This window comes from Artibeus jamaicensis, unplaced genomic scaffold (assembly GCF_021234435.1).
Source record: "Artibeus jamaicensis isolate MK-2021 breed Jamaican fruit bat unplaced genomic scaffold, CSHL_Jam_final contig_760, whole genome shotgun sequence".
Classification (NCBI taxonomy): domain Eukaryota; kingdom Metazoa; phylum Chordata; class Mammalia; order Chiroptera; family Phyllostomidae; genus Artibeus; species Artibeus jamaicensis.
Genome location: NW_026521955.1, coordinates 710,175 through 727,952, shown reverse-complemented (window position 1 = coordinate 727,952; position 17,778 = coordinate 710,175). Strand labels below are relative to the sequence as shown.

The following is a 17,778-nucleotide window of genomic DNA, read 5'->3' as shown; positions in this document are numbered from 1 at the left end:
AAGATAACTTGGAAGATAAGAGTCAGAGCCTTGATTTTTAATTTCCCATTGTTTTCACTAACAAACAATATGGTAAATCTTGAATTATGTTTTCTCCATCATCTACAGTAATGGAACTAAGCAAGGGGGTTTAATAATCAAGAAAAGTATGTAATATAAAAGTTGTTTTAGTATGAATCATTGTATTTGTATTAGGTTATAATAGTATGTTAAATTCTAAGAACTCATCTTTTTTATCCTCACCCGAGGACATTTTTTTCATTCCTTATGAAGAGACAGGAAGGGATAGAGAGAAGCATCGATTTGTTACCTCTCTTATGCACCTGGACAGGAATCAAACCCACAACCTTTCGATTTATGGACTGACACTCCAACCAATTGAGTCACACTGGTCAGGGCAAGAACTCACTTTTTTAAAAATTGTTGTTCCATCCCCATACTCTCCCCTGCCCTGCCCACCCCCGAACTCACTCATTTTTAAACCAAATAAAGAAAGCACTCACTGAAGCCTCAATTCCTAAGGAGCCTCAAAACCTGCTTAGCCTTTCAGTTTTGCCTGAGGTTTTTGATCCCGGGTACTGGAATGGTCTATTTAATAATGTTTAATTAATATATAATAAAATGTATAGATCCTGGGTTTAGTTTGAGAATTATACACACCTTTATTAACCATCACCACAAACAAAATATAGAAAGCTTTCATTACCCCCAAAACTCTTAGTGACACTTTCAGTCAGAACTGCCATACACATGAAACACTTTAATTTTTATCACAATAAATTAATTTTTAAAAATTATGTGAATAAAATCTTACAGTATCTTGTCTTTTAGACATAAACTTGCCTTGAATGTAGTTAGTATGCAAATGAGCTAGCTAAAAAAAAGTTACTTTTACATTCTTGGGTACTTTCCTCTCTTAGTACATTGCCACATACGGTGAGGTTGCTGATTTTTTTGTGTGTGTTTTTTAAACATCCCATCTACTTTTCAGTTCCTAATGGACTGTACAGGCTTATGTGAGGGAAGGTGCAATTTTATTAATATGTTATTTCAGGTGAAGTCCCTTCCACCATCCCCAATCCCATTAAGATCAAAGATTTCTCTCAAACCAAGAGTTTAATACATGCAGACAAACAGACACTCTTGTGTTTGATGTTCTCTGAAAGTACTGTAAAAGAAAAAAAACTTAGTACGAGGGGAGACCCCCCCCAAAATGGAATTATCCTCTGGAGGGTGAGCCCCTAGTAGCACAGGCTTTCTCTGCTAGGTGAGTGTTCTAGGAACCCATCTGTATCAGTTACCAGCTGGTATTGTTGTGAGAGCCTGTGTTCAGCTTCGGTGAATTTTTTTTGAAGACCTTTTCAGTGCATTTGCACATTTCATGATGGGTGATATATGAGCACACCTGCCCACACTATGCTGAGAGTTCAGCAGTTTTGGACCCAAAACGGCATGACCCCCATATCCCACCCTCCATATTTACCTGATACCACCTTGAGTGACTTTTTTTTTGGTTTTCCTGCATGAAAAAAGTCCTCAAAGGGAAATATTTTGCCAGCGTGGAAGAGGTAAAACAAACAAACAAAAAAACCCAGCAGAAGCACTAAAAGGCATCAAATTGAAGAGGTCAAAAACTGCTTTGAGCAGTGGAAAAATGTCTCTGTAGGTGTATTGCTTCAAATGGAGAGTACTTTGAAGGTGACTGATGTTTAAACCTGTGAGAATGAAAACACAATTTTTTATCAATTCTGGGGTTTTGGGGTCCTCATTTGTATTAGCTTTTTTTTATTAGAATATAGTTACTGTGTGATGGGATATATTTGTGTTTTCTAGTTCAGAATACCTTGATTGGGAGGGTGACTTTAGCATATTCTTTCTGATATTTTTGAGAGGCGTTCAATATTGTTTTTGAACCCAAAATATAATAATTAGAAATAATGAATTATTAGTGAATTTATGATGAAATTGGTATTTGTGCAGTTTTATTAATGACAGCGATAAAATACAAAATTTGACCTCAGATCTAAACCTAGATGTTCATTAAGATGATGAATGAATATATTTTACACCAGTAAAATTAGGCTATCTGAATTATTTAAGCTGTTAGTGCAAAAAGTAGTAAGACTAGAAAATATATAAATGGGATAATATGAATTTTAATGTGAAAAAAGTTTTTGTTACATGTGATGCTTAACTGTAAAGAGAGAATTAGGGTTCTTTGTCTCTTCAGTGCTCCATGGAGACACTGTATCTTCCTGTGTGACGAATGCTGGTTTGGTTGCTTGTATCAGATTATAATTTAGTTACCAAAATTGGTGAACAAAACAGTGTTTCTGTTCTTATAGTAAATTAGATATAGCTAAAAGAAATTGCCAACTTGTTTTAAATGTCTCTAAGATACCTTTTTTGCGTTTTATTAATATATTTATACCATTTAATACAAACCATTTTTAACATGTTTAAAATTAAAGTGAGGTTTGACCACTAATTCTTAAATGTTTGTTTGGATTAAATATTCTACTGTCTTGAAACTGTCAGGAAGATTTCTTTTTTCTCAGAGTCTTACGGACTTTACAAAATTTGTCTGCAACTTGGGTAGTATTTTGACAAATGTGCACAGCAAGCCCTAAAATGTCATTAAAATGCTCAAATAAAGGTGAGGACATTCCCTTTAAAATGTTCTAAAGTAATTTTTTAACCAGGATAAATTTCTGTTTCAGAATTCTTGTATTAATGTCAATGCATAATTCAGAAAGGTCACCTTTTTATGATTTGATGGGGGAGGTATTTTTATGAACAATGAAAGGAATTTTCTAAACGGCAGTTTTATTTTATTTCCCCAATTTGGGGTAAAATGCCTTCCGTGGTAAGATTTAAAGATTTAAATAATAGATACCAGTCATTAATCAAAACGAACTTTATATCTGATTATCAAAATAATGTTAATTTTAGGAAATATTGATTATATGGAAAAGTATAGGAAAAAACAAACCAATGTTTGTTCTCCAGTCCAGTGTTTTTTATCAATAACTTGAAAAACAATTATCTCCAGTTTTCTGTGTGTGTGTTCATATAAAGTATAAAAGCATGTTAAACTTTATTTTGAATAAAGATTATTTTTCTCTTAGTACTTAAAAGAGGCAAGGAACAAAATGTAGCAGCAAAACTCCTTTAGTGAGAACTGACTCATAGATGAATTCTGCATTTTTAAAGCCAATGTGTAATGTGAGAACACTTTCTAGCAGATGTTAGTAGATATATAAAGGGTTAAAGATTCATATTGTGCATCAGCATATTAAAGTCCCCCAAAAGTCCAGTTAAAAAGTGTTTGATTCAATATTCCTCAATCTTACTTAATCATACAGAACTTTTTCCAGGTACACATGTTGACATCCTATTACAACAGGGATGTCAAATTCATTTTCCCCAGGGGCCAAAGCAGCCTTGCGGTTGCCTTCAAAGGGCCAAATGTAATTTCAGCCCTTAATAGTTAAGGAGTAGTTACATTTATACAGTTCTAAAATTATTTCAGCCCTGTGAAGGAACCATGAGGCTGATGTAGCCCCCAGGGAAAATGAGTTTGACACCCCTGTATTACACTGAGGTTTCAGAGGGAACTAATTTGGGAGCATTGAACTAATCATAATTTTAAATATTAGTTTTATGAAACTGGACAGAATTACTCTAACATAAGCTTACATGGAAGAAATCCAAATTATTGGATTTTTTTAATTGCCCCTATGGTTCTTGGAGGCAAATTTGAGCCTTGAGTGTGCTTCTTCAGGTGTTAGGAACGTTGAGTGGGAAAGTGTTGGGGAAGGAAAGAGGAAGAGATGAATGGAGTTGTATGAACAGACTCTGAATTTTTGATCCTCACCCAAGGACATTTTTTAATTTCTGGGAAAGGGAGAAAAACATCTGTTGGTTGCCACCTTGTACCCGGGATGGAACCCGCAACCTGGGTATGTGCCCTGACCTAGAATTGAACCCACAAATTTTTAGTCTACAGAATAACACTCCAATCAACAAAGCCAAACTGGACCAAGGAACAAGATATTTCTAAACAGTGCTAAATCTAAAGACAATCACAGCCTTAGATCCTTCCAAGGTTTGAGTAAATTCTACTTTAGAATAGTTTAATGTACAGAGACAGTAAGAAAGGTAAACTATGAAAAGGAAACAATTTTTTTCACAGTTTATCTTCTCTTATATAATTGAACCCGTAATAGAACCAGGCTTAATTGAACCCGTAATAAAATATTTTCTGAGTTCATCATCCAAGATCAGGAGTTGAGATGTTTTAATGACTTCACCAAAGAAACAATGAAACTATTCCTAAACAATCACTCTAGATTTTGATTAAAAGTAGAATTTTCCAGAGCAATATTTACCTGATACTCATGGATTCTTATGGGGGTACAAGGAAACTACTTTTAATTTCCCGCTTTTTTAACATACTAAGATTTTAAAAATGGACCACTAATTTTCAAAATATCATTTTTGTCCAGCACTTTTTTCTTCTTTTCCTCCAAGTATTACATGTTAGATTTCCATCCTATCTACATTATTTAGAATATGTTGCTATGTGTTACAGCTTTATATAGACTAAACTAGTTGAACAGTTGAATATTCTTGAAGAGGTTTTTCTTTTTTTTATCCTCACTCGAGGACATTTGTTCATTGCTTTTTAGCAAGAGAGGGAGGAAGGAAGGTAGAAAGAAACACAGTAATGCCAGAGAGAAGCATAGATTGGTTGCCTGCCATGCATGCAGACTGAGTATCATAAGTGCGCAGACTGGAGATTAAACCCACATCTTAGGTATGTGTCCCGACTGGGGATCGAACGTGCAACCTTTCGGTTACTGGACGATTTTCCAACCTACTGAGCCACATCAGCCAGGACCTTGAAGAGTTTAAGCTCTGTAGACTACTTCAAGGGTTGGCACTATGTCAGTGACATTAATTCTAAACTTCAAACTTATCTGTTATTGAAAATATTTTTTTCCAGGCGCCTTGCCTGAGGTTTTGATACTCTATGTTGGGGGATGCATGAGGATTGGACATTATTTTTTAAAGCTCTATAAGCTTACTGGTGTTTGGGCAAAGCACGCTCTCTCTGTTCTTTCTCTGAGAGTTGTAGATTCAACATCTACACATTGGATAGCCCAGCCTCACAGTCTTTTATTTTCCTGATAAACAGAGTAAAGAGAAGCCAGAAATCTCAATAATTGTTCTTAAGCAGTTTAGCTTTTATTGTCAAAAATAATACTTTAATGAAAGAAGGGATGCAAAAGAACAAAAGCACGTTGAAAATTTCACTGTTTATGTATACTTTTGCAACTCTTCTTTTCTAATTGAGTACTATGGGTTTCTCACCCTGAAATTGTTTGCCCACCTACTTTCAATTAGTTTTCCAAACTGCTACTTTGTCATATTAGTTGCTGTTAACAGTCTACTCTGTCTAGGTCATACTACACAGACTGCTAGTGTTGATAATGCTTTATCATTTGAAGTGAGCTCTGTAGAGCAAAATATTTTGATCATTTTACTTCTAAGTACTAGGTGAAAGAATATGGTGTCTCTCACACCCCATCAAATTCTGCCTGATCAGGAAGAGAATTTTCCATCTCTAATCCACAAGTAGGCCCTTCTTTATACAATCAAAAAACTTTTTTTTATCATCAATATGTGATAGTAATCTTTTACAGCTCTTCTGCTTATAATATGCTGCTTTAAGCATAACTCTAAGTTAAAACTTTTTTGATGAAATAATTTGTTAATTTTTTAAGAAGTACATCTCACGAAAAATCTGAAGCTAATGTAAACACGGCATAATATAACATAAACAAACTATAATTTTCTTATCTTAAAAGATGAGTGGTCACTTGCCTATTTCCAGAATTTAAGAGTCAGTAGAAAAATATTAGAAGGATAAAAGAGTAAAATATAGTTTAGTGGTTTAAATTTTAGTGGTCTAAAGTTAAAATTAATTATGCTGGTTTGTTGCTTTTTAGTCTTTTCATCTCATTTCAGTGATGTAGTTACTGCTTTGAAGTACCTCTAAATTGATTGTCTAGTCTTAAAAAGATGTAGAGTTTTTACTGGCCTCTGTTAATAGTAAAAATGGAAACATGCTCTATAGTTCTTACAGAGAACTACAGTGTACCTTGAAAGTACATTGCCATTCTTGCTGAAACAGGTAAAAATTACATAAAGGACATTGTCATTTCCTTTAGGCAATTCCAGGAAAAAAAAAATCTTGAACTTCAGAGTGACTTCAATTTCAGTGTACTAATATAAATGATTTTATGAATCCAGGAGCTGTAAAAATACGTATTATTACTGAAAGCTATTATTAACTAATAATAGAATTTAACTTTGGTAAAAGGGATTTTGGCACTTGATTCTGTACCTTATGTTAGAAATTATTAAAATTTTCTAGTGTTATGTTAGTATTACAACTTGAAAGGTTTGTCCCCTAAGAAATTGACTTGATATTTTACTAGTGACTCCTAATTTTTAATACAAAAGATATTTTTCTTCTATAAGTGTTTATTGAACTCCTACTATGTGACAAAGGCTATTTTAAGTAATTGGGATATTATGGTGTTAATAAAAATCAAATTCTAGAGGAAAGAATTTTTTACATATTAGAAGCTAATATTACACTTAAATAAATTTACAGTTTATCTTTTGAAATAGCAAAGAAAAGTTTTCTTTGAAACAGAATATTCAGGGAAAAAACCTACTTTTTAATTCAGAAAACTTTAATGCTAAACATTCCGGAAATTGAGAGATAAAACTGACATTTCTATACTTTGTAGGCTCTACAGGAAGCATTTTCTCAAAGTACAAAATTATGTTTTAATTTGTTAAAAAACGTTTTTCCTGCTTTGCTCATTCAGTGGTTACTAATGCTTTAGGTTAAACTAATTCAGCTTATAGCCTGTTATTTTTCGAGGTAAAATATAAGCATTATAGTAACTTACAGTGAAGTCCATTATTGTTTTAACCTGATGCACCATTATTTTCAGTAATCCAATACAAACTTCACCAGTTGTTTTCTGCGGAATAATTTACAAATTTTGCATTTGCCCAAGGTTTTGTTTTGTTTTGTTTTGAATCCTCATCCCAGGGCATGCTCAGTGATTTTAGAGACAGGAGAAGGGAGGGGGAGAGAGAGGTAGAGAAATATCCATGTGAGATAGAAACATTGGTTGCTTCTTGCATGCACCCAAACCAGGGTCAGAACTCAAAGCCTAGGCATGTGCCCTAACCAGGAATCGAACCTGCAACCTCTTGATTTACAGGGCAATGCTCCAACCATTGGGGTCACATCAGCCAGGGCTTAACTAAGTTTTGATTTCTAAGATTTTTATCTTTATGGTGCTATCTCACTGTTATGGTTTAATAACAATTTTTGCCAATTTAAAAAATAATGAATTATTTCATAAACATATACCATTATTTGAGAGATTAAGAACATAGACTAATTTTTACTTTCAAATCCCAGCTTTTCACTTTCTGAGTAACCTCCGGCAAGTCACTTAATTTCTTCATCTATAAAATGGGGATAATAACACCTACTTCACAGTGTTTTTAGGTGGATTAAATGAGTTAATATATGTAAGATTCTTAGAACACTATGTAGCATGTAGAAAAGACTATATATGGTTTAGCTATTATTTGTTTTTTTTTCTCCTTACCAAAGTTCTTTAAATTTAAGGGTATTAGAGTCATTTATGCAAGTGTTGACATTGGTTTCCTGTCAACAACTATTTTCTTCTTTGATTTTATGCAACTAGTATTTTCATATGCTCATGTAAGAACTATATTTAAAGCTTAAAACTCTCAAAAAGTTTTTTGTTTAAACTTAAATTTTTTAACACTACATTATTTATAGAAAAATACTGATTTTTTAAAAAAAATCTTAAACTGGCATAAAAATTTTAGGTATTCATATGTGCTAACAAAAGTTGAAGGAAAAAACTGGTTATTTTCTAATATGAAAGGTGAAGACTAAGTTTGCAAAGAAATTTTTAAAAACAACTTCACAGTAATCTTTAGTGGCTTTAGAATGGAAAAATTATGAAATACCAATAAAGAAAGCTAAAAATGAAAAGTACGTTTTTTCTAAAGTTTATTTGGAAAAAACTGGTTATTTTCTAATATGAAAGGTGAAGACTAAGTTTGCAAAGAAATTTTTAAAAACAACTTCACAGTAATCTTTAGTGGCTTTAGAATGGAAAAATTATGAAATACCAATAAAGAAAGCTAAAAATGAAAAGTACGTTTTTTCTAAAGTTTATTTGCTAGTCTCATAACATTAGATTTTAAGAAGGCTTACAGTCATGATTTTGAATTTGGAGTTGATAAAATAAAAATTTAACCACAAAATTCTTAAGAATTTTTATAGAAAAGTTATATAGTATTTGTCATAAACTTTGCAGAGTCGTGTTAGAACACTTTGTGCATGTTAGATATAATCTGTGTCTTCTATGCAGAGGTTCTTATCAATTCTGGGAGATAAAACAAACTAAAATACTTAGTTATCAACATACACAAATACACATTAGTTATCTGCAATAATAAATAATGAGTATAAATGCATAAATACGGAGATTCTGAGATGTTTTTACTTCTCATGTAGAAGAATTTCTAAATGGAGGGCATGAAGAAGAAAGCCAGCATCATTTAAAGTATTATGTTCTCAACTTAATGACAAACCAAATTTAGCTGATATTGTGTATTTACCTGTGTAGGGAGTCTAAATGTATATCTTCAGGAATGTGGTGGAGTCTTGGCATAATACAAATTTCTCTTGATCTGGATTTGGTATAAAGTCGGTTTTTTTTTTTTTTTTTGCAAAAGGATAATATGAATGAAATACCAGAAAGACCAGCCTCCTTTCATCCTTAGGATGAACCCTGAGACTATTATGAATAGCTGCCCCCACTTTGGGGGCAGTATGAATTACAGTGTCCAGTACCCACTCTGAATACTGATCTGAGTCCAGAGTAAGAAAACTCAAGTACTAGATCTACCACCATCAGTAAATTCCTTTGTGATCTTGGACAAGATCTGTCTTACTCTGTATCAAAATTGTCTCACTTTGATTGTTCACTTACAGTTCTGTTACTCATAACCTTTGTGTTACAAGCCTAATGAGTAGCAACATTTGACTTTTTGACTTTGTCCTTTTTTTATTTCCTGCCTTCTGAAAAAAATTTTTTTAGTTATTTCTAGTTAATGTAAAGGCCATGATAGATTCAAAGACATTGTATTTTGCTTCTAAAATTCCTAATTTGTATGTATCTGTTAAATAGTATTTCATTTTATTTTTTTATTTCATATATATTTTTTAGTATTTACCATATACTTAGCACTTTGGGCAGTAAAAACAATGTAATGACATAGAACATTAAGCCTGCTTCTCAAACTATGATTATAAATTCAGAAAAGTAGCTTCACCTCATTTGGCCTCCTTATCTTCAGTAAGAGAGTTAAAGTAGAAAATCAGTCATGTTCACTTTTATTCTGAAATCTGATTCTTAAAAAGAGTTATAAGAAGACATAGGTACAGTTTTCATGGTTTCATGGAAAGGGCCACTGGTAGGCAGGGAAGGTGTCTTCTTAGGAAATTAAATGGTGCTTTAACAATGTATTAATTTTATTTGATAGCACTGAACTGATGTTACTACTATAATAAAATTAAATACAAACCTCATAGAACAGATAGTTTCCTGACAGAGAGAACTTAACTTTAGAAGGAGGGTGGAGATTTTCATCTGTATTATATGATCAATCAGATAGGCAAGATTTGAAGAAATGTTGGTGCCTCTTGCCTGATAAGGAAGGAAATGGGAGTTTATGAGACCCTGTAAGATTTTACAATGGTATATCTAGATCACTTTCTAGTTTTTTCTGCTTAGAACTTAAATAGGAAAAATTGAACAATTTGAATTGCTTGATATATTGGCACAGCTCTATATTTAACTGCACTTCCAAATGTTTCATCACCTCACTGTCTCTTTCTCTGCATGTTAACATTTTAAAGTATATTGTGGTAGTTTGCTAATTCATTGACACTACATGCTGTATTGGCTTGTGCCCATCATTATTTAAAAACAGATTTATATTTTTAATAGATTTTCTTTCATTGAGCTTACAAAAACATCTCAGAATTTTTTATTTTTAAGCATATGATTAGGGTGTGGTTGAAAGTAATACTTATTTTTCATATTCATATTGTTCTGCTCTACATAATTTTTCTTTTTTTACAGATATTGATGATACTCAAATACTTCCCCGCCCAACTAGAGTCAGACATTTTTCACAAAGTGAAGACACTGGAAATGAAGTTTTTGGTGCTTTGAATGAGGAGCAGCCATTGCCTCGAAGTAGCAGCACTTCTGACATCTTGGAACCATTCACTGTTGAACGAGCCAAAGGTGCAGTTCCTGTCATTGACAGTTCATCCGGTCACGCGCCAAGCTTGCAGAGTTCCACAGAGGCTTCGTCAATAACTAGATCCACTGAAAGCTACATCACTGATACTCATAGTAGAGAGTCTTCTCTGGAAGTTGGTGATAGCATATATGACCATCTTTGTCATTTAATAGATCCAGTAGAACTTGCAGATTCAGCTTTTGAACAAATCCAGTACATTGACCTTGAAGGAGATGACGATCTTCTTTCCTCCCTGAAAGAATATTTTAAGGAAAACCAGGAAAATCACAGTAAAAATGAGTTAGGTAAAGAAGCAGCTTCTCAGGAAGTGATTATTGCAGTAAATAGGGATGAAAGATCATCCTTAGATAAACTGGAATACTTAGACCAGGAAAATAAACTAGAAAGCATCTCCTCTTTTGTTGGGACTCCTGAAAACATACAGTTTCAAAAAGAACAAAACTCATCTGTCTTCATGAGTAACAGTGCATCTAACCAATTAGATAGTTTTATGAGAACAAAAACTTCTGAAAAATGCAAGCTACCAAACAGTGATAAACAGTCATTGGAACCTAGTTCAGGTAGCTCTTGTGATAAAGAAAAGAGGAAATATCTGTATAGACAAGCAGCCACAGAATTAGATGCCTCTGTAGATATTACACTAGTTGAAAAAGTTAAGGGTGTGCAAATCAATGAAAAAAAAACTGTCCCACATGTTATTCATACCAAGAAAACCACACTGAAGGCACCTGTTAACCGTAGAATGCCTCATGCTACAAACACTAGCAAGCTTTCTCCAACCAAAAGGAGCTTGTCTGAAACAGTAACTCATAGAGCCAAAATCATGAAAATTGCTACCAAAAAACGAAATAGTGTTCATGTTACTTTTAGACCATCTACTGAATCAGTTCAGTTTTATAATCCTCTGGAAAACAAAGAAGCTCCGTGGAAGATGAGACTGCGGAAGCTCAGTGGCTTTAGTAGTAGTAGTAGTAGTAGCAATAGCAGCACCAGCAACCCCCATACCAGCTCAAATACTGTTACAGAGCTAGTGAAACCTGGTGTGTACAGACCTCTAGATGCATTGAATACATCAGTAAGTAGTAAAACAGTTAAGGAATCTACAGAGATTCCCACCGTATTACAAAAGGAAGAAATCACAAGTAATCATTTGGGTAGTCGTAGTACACTTAGATCATCAAGTCATGAGGCAGGGTTACCGCAGGGCTCCCTGGGTGGCGTTTATAAAACTGTTGTACATGCTCTTTCAAAGCCGAAGGCAAATGTTTCCCCACAGAGGCAGAACAGAATGCCACCAGAGGCGCCACTGAGGGATCTGTACAGTCATGTAATGGGCTATTTTGGAAGGAAAGCTGCAGGTGAGCACTAACAATGTGCAGAGCGCAAAAGGAGAAAGACAGCACCAGTTTGGCTTAATGCGACTGAAGCAAGCTATAAGCAATCAAGCTTTGGGATGGTCACTGCTTTCTCTCTGTTTGGTTATGCATGCGCCTTTTCCCAGCTGTATTTTTCCCAGCATAAAATGTTTATTTGAATTACTAATTTCCCTTATAAGGCATTTAGTTAAACCTCTTTGCTGCTGAACAGATAAGAAAGAGGAAGATATAGGAAAATTTTAATGACGTTTCAAAGGCTGTCTAAATCAAATATTTTCCTGAGTGTGTACTATAAGAGCCTTGAAATTGTTTTCTGAGGAGTTGGAATACTGCCCCTGCCCCATAGTTTATATTTAAAAGGGCGCAAGCTATATCATTGAATCCATTTATTTCACTCCTGATTTATTTTTATCTTTTTTCTTGGTAGACTGTTACTTTGACATTATGTAACATAATGGGAATCAAAATCCTACAATCAGCACCAACATTTTTAGTCAACTGTAATGAAGAGGCAATTGTTTCTTAAATCTCGAAGTGGATTTAGTTACATTTCATTTAAGCAATTTCCAAACAAGCTATAGGCTTTGTAGTTTTGATTCATTTGTATAGAATGCAAGTTATGTCCTTGAAACACTTATCGTTACTTTCTCTTTTCTGAGATTTTAGATGTGCATAAAGGTTTCATGATAGCCAATCCTGATTTAAATATGGAACCTCTATGGACAGATTACAAAAAGCAACATTATGATAACTGTTTTATCTTGATTCAAATTTAAAATAACTTTACAGTTATAGAAAATTAATTTTCAGCAGTAAGGTAGGTTTTGATTTTATTTGTTTAACATGGTTTTGTTAGCATGATTAACAGACCGCTGTATAATGGAATGCATCTTGCATTGAGCCATTAATGCCACTTGAGGGCAGTATTTGACAGCTTAGCAAAGCCTGGCCAGTCATATAAAGATAATGGTATTTCACAATGAGCTCCTGATCTGTGTATTTTCTTAACCTGAAATGCTTTGTAGTTAATTAGGAATTTAAACAGTGCTGATTTTCTTTTCATTTCATAGAAATCAACTTTTTAAGAGCATACTAGTGAAATAAATATCTTACTTTCTTTAAATTAATTTCCCAAGTTGAATACTTTCTGTTAATGTAAATTATAGTGTAGTCATTAAAAAAATCATGATAACCATTTTGGGTATTTCTTTTTACAGAAAATTGTGACAATCTCTTTTGTCAAAGCAATAAAATTAGATTTTATAGTGAATAAAAACATGTCAAAATCATAGAATTTTTATTTATAAATATCTAAGCTTAAATGCATTTATGTCCAAATGAGATTTGCATAGATTCAAGGGATGTATTTTTTGCAAATATTCTTTTGGGAAAAATAGAATTATAAATTAAGACTAACTAGAAGCATGGAGATGGAAAGAAATATAAATATACCAGTTTCTTTATAGGCAATATTAACCTAACTCCAACTAGTGCTTATCTATAAGCTTTCTTGCTATTTAAGGTTATACTGAAGATTGACTAACATCTGCTTAGTTAAATGAAGTAAATATCAATTTACTAATTCTTAAAATTAAATCTAAAAGGAAAGAAATTATAAATGCATGTTTAGCAAATAATTGATGTGGCATAGGTAATTTGTTTTGGGTTGTTCTTGTTTATTTCAGATTTAGAAAATGCAGTTAAGGCTTTCCTCACTATACATAGTTATTTATTTATTTTTAGTCAATAAAGAGGACATGAGCCCAAAACTGCCTCCTCTTAATAGTGATATTGGCAGCAGCAATACTAATGTTCCTGATCTGATGGATGAGTTTATAGCAGAACGACTTCGAAGTGGTAATGCCTCAGTAAGTGTTATTTTATTTTATTTGGTTTCAGAGAGGAGGCTAGAGAAACTAAATGATATATACCTATATACATCTATATATTATATATATAGATGTGGAAGTTTTTATTCAAAACAGCATTTTCCCCAAATTTAACTCTTTTTATAAAAATTTTAAATTATATTTATATTTTTATGTTTTTATTCAAAGACATAAAACAAGCAAGCTTATCATTTTGACCAGAGTAAAAGATTAGAATACCTGTTTGCTCAACTACTTAGATATAAACCACTACCTCCCTAGTCCTCCCTGTATGTTTCAGAGTGCTCATAGGTTACCCTGATGTCTGCCAACAGCTCTTAGCAAGAAAAATAACAATGGAGGTCTTCTCACCAAGCTCCTGTAATTTTGATAGTATAAATTTATTAATCATTGTAGAGAACTTTGAAATAGATTTTAAAGTTATTTTTATTTTGAGTATTTGAATTATGACAAAATGAAACTAGAGATTCCTATTTTCTTTTTTTTTTTTTTTTTTTTTTTAAGATTTTATTTATCTTTAGAGGGGAAGGGAAGGAGAGAGGGAGAGAAACATCAATGTATGGTAGCCTCTCATGGGTCCCCTGCTGGGAACTGGCCTGCAACCCAGGCTTGTGACCTGACTGGGAATCAAACCACGTTTCCTTGTTTCACAGGCCTATGCTCAGTCCACTGAGCTACACCAGCCAGGGCGAGATCCCTATTTTCTTAAATGCTTAATAATGCTTAATTGTTAAGGAAAGATTAATATATGTGGAATTACTTTTTAGAATGGTCATACTTCATTCAGGTTTCAGCTTGCCTTTAATGAAAGTCTATAGGCCCAAGCCCTTTTTTTAGTTGTTTCTTTTCTTCTTAAGTGAAGTAAATTACAGAATCAGTGTAGAATGACTTCTTTGTCATCCTTCTTTCATCGCTGTCTCTTCTAACTGCTACTTCTTTTTTCATTTGAATACTTTGCTCTTTATACTATCAAAACGTATAATCACTTTATGGATCCTTTGAGGTTTAAGAGTCTCAGGCCCAGCACCATCTGGTATTGGGTCTTTGCTATAGGCTGAACAACAGTAGTTTAGGCTCCCAACTCCATATGGTTAACGTGGCTTGTTCAGTTAGTTTATTTCCCCCTCCTACTTCAGGCTCTAAATCTCAACAGTTCTTGTGATAATTGTCTTGGAAATTAAAGATTTCAGATATTTAATGAAAATTTTAAAACTTTTTTTAATGATAAATGTTTCTTGAATTTTTAGACTATGACAAGAAGAGGAAGTAGTCCAGGCAGCCTCGAAATTCCCAAAGACCTCCCTGATGTTCTAAACAAGCAGAGCCAGATGCGTCCTGTCGATGATCCAGGTGTACCCTCAGAATGGACTTCTCCTGCCAGTGCGGGGAGCAGCGATCTTATCAGCTCAGATAGTCATTCGGATTCTTTCAGTGCTTTCCAATATGATGGCCGAAAATTTGACAGCAAGTATCTCTTTGTATATGGGCATAATGGGTCTTTTTGTTTGTTGTTGTTATTTGTTCTAGACTGACTCACGGATCACATGACTGTTTCTAATGTTAGATGTTAGATGTCTCTAACATCTCTCATGTTACTTAGGCAAGAGGTTACCACATATTTTGATTCCATTTTTTAAAAATTTTTAAAAGATTTTACCTATTTATCTTTAGAGCTGAAGGGAAAGAGAGAGGGAGAGAAATATCAATGTATGGTTGCCTCTTGTGAGTCCCCTGCCGGGAACTGGCCTGCAAACCAGGCATGTGCCCTGACCGGGTATTGAACCGTGATCCTGTGGTTTGCAGGCCCCTGCTCAATCCCCTGAGCTATGCCAGCAAGGGCCGATTTCATTTTTTTAAGTGAAATTCCAAAGAAGTTTTAGGGAATCACTTCAGGTTGAGGCCACTTTATTTTGCCAAACTAAAGGCATTTAGAAAAACAAAGTACACTGTCCTTTCATAAAATTAATTATATTTTAAGACTAAAAACATAGAAAGGAAAAAAATTAGAATGGACTTGATATTAGAATAAAAGACAGACAGTCATGCTTATGAATGGGCACTATTTCACGCACTGATACTTGGGAACCACTGTCTAGTCACGTTGAGCGCTTCAGTCTGTTCAACACAGTTATGTTCAGTGTGGCAGTACCCAGAACATCTCTTGAGTAATTGCTTTATGTTAAAATGACATTAATGGTATTTTTTGGTACTGTATCACCACCATACAGCTTTTCTGCTATAATTCTGAATTTCACTTGGTAGTCAGTAAAGGGTAACAAAATTTTTAAAAAGTTAAATCCTTGGGAGCCAAGTTTATGAAGAGCTAGGAGACACATTGGAGAATTACATGTTTGCCACCCTTAATGATTATATATTGCTCTGACCTCAGACTAGGAATGTGGTTTACAGGAAAAATTATTATAATCCATATATGTACCATTTTTATTATATATACCTGTACTACAGATTATAAAACATTTGAGCCCCGGCTGACGTGGCTCAATAGATTGAGTGCCGGCCTGAGAACCAAAGGATTGCCAGTTTGATTCCCAGTCAGGGCATATGCCTGGGTTATGGGCCAGGTCCCCAGTTGGGGGCATGTGAGAAGCAATCAGTCCATGTACCTCTCATATGTCAATGTTCCTCTCTCTCTCTCCCTCCCCTTTTCCTCTCTCTAAAAATAAATAAATAAATAAAAATCTTTAAAAAATAGATAAATTGGACTATATCAAGTTTTTTTAACTTAAAAAACAAAGATAAATAAATTTGAAAAGCAGTATGTTACAAGCTATCAGAAAGCATGGATAAGAATAGTGATGAGTGATGATATATGTCTGTCTTTTATCATTAAGTTCTTAATAATTAGTTATGAGAACCTTTAAAAATTTGTTTCTAACTGTAAACTTCTAAGTGTTCTTATTTACAGTTGTGTGAGTGGTATATGAACAGACTAAATTTAAGGGAATATTAATGTTGAACCATTTTGCTGAAGTGCCTGTGTTTTTTTTTGTAAATATTTTTGTTATGTGATTGTGACTTCTGTACTAGCATTTCTTCTTCCTGTAGATTTTGGCTTTGGAGCTGATCCTGGGCTTGTATCCTCTGCTGATGTGGATGTAGGTTCTGGTCATCATCAGAGTGCTGAAGAGCAAGAAGTAGCCAGTCTAACCACGCTTCACATCGATTCTGAAACAAGCAGTCTTAATCAACACGCCTTCTCTGCTGAAGTTGCAACAGTTACTGGTAAAGTTACTCAAGGGAATGTATTCCTTAAATGCATTTTTGTAAAAGCCACCAAAAATTCAGTTTAGAATTTGATTTGATAGATTTTAAGTATTACTACTGTTTAAGTTTTATTTTTTACTCTTCTTTATATAATAATGGAGAAAAAAAGTTAATGTAAGAGTTTCTTGACCTAGAGTCTACATGGGTAAGCTTCAGGGGACTCTATGAGCTCCTAATATGGTATGCAGAATTTTGTGTATGTTTCCCCAAGAGCATTTCCTGCAGCAGTTTTTAAATAGATAACCACAGAAAAGTTAAGAAACTACTGCATTCTGCTTTTTTTGTTGTCTTTCAGAATTAACTTAGACTTTTATACATTTCTTTGGTGAAGTATTATAGAAAATGTAAAGTGTACTTCCTGTTAGAAGGTCTACTTTTTTAAAATGTAGTAATATTCTGTGTTTATACAGTAAATTATTTCTTTCAGCAACTTTCTTTGTGTGGTCAAAACCAACGATAGCATGACAAGTCAGGGCCAAGACATTCAGTTGTGAAGTACAGTACCTATCACTGCAGAGTTAGTGCTGTGATCATCAGGAGCCCGAGCAGCTGCTGGCCCATAGTTCAGGAGTTCCACTGTGTGAGCCAGATTCACTCTGGTTTCCACTGCAGCTTGTGCCCTTTGATGGGAGATTATCCTTTCCAGTTTAAATATCAGTAGGGTGGCTTTTGCATCCTGAGGTTGGCTGGGACTTGCCAGATTGGAGCAGGGATTTCTGCATGCCTGAATTAGGCACATTTCCTCAGCCAAATCAAGC

At 34.0% G+C, this 17,778-nt stretch overlaps 1 protein-coding gene across 7 annotated transcripts in view; it reads left to right on the top strand.

Annotated features, from left to right (window-relative positions):
* Nucleotides 1-17,778, top strand: part of RALGAPA1 (Ral GTPase activating protein catalytic subunit alpha 1) — a 272,343-nt gene that overhangs the window by 115,382 nt on the left and 139,183 nt on the right. For 4 of the 7 annotated variants that reach the window (XM_053672519.1, XM_037163988.2, XM_037163995.2 and 1 more), the window contains 4 exons: nt 10,284-11,828; nt 13,590-13,714; nt 14,983-15,199; nt 16,802-16,978. In XM_053672519.1, the coding sequence (XP_053528494.1) occupies nt 10,284-11,828; nt 13,590-13,714; nt 14,983-15,199; nt 16,802-16,978 (2,064 nt within the window). The remainder of the gene's footprint in view (nt 1-10,283; nt 11,829-13,589; nt 13,715-14,982; nt 15,200-16,801; nt 16,979-17,778) is intronic. The other 3 variants (XM_037163996.2, XM_037163993.2, XM_053672518.1) reach the window with 2 other exon arrangements.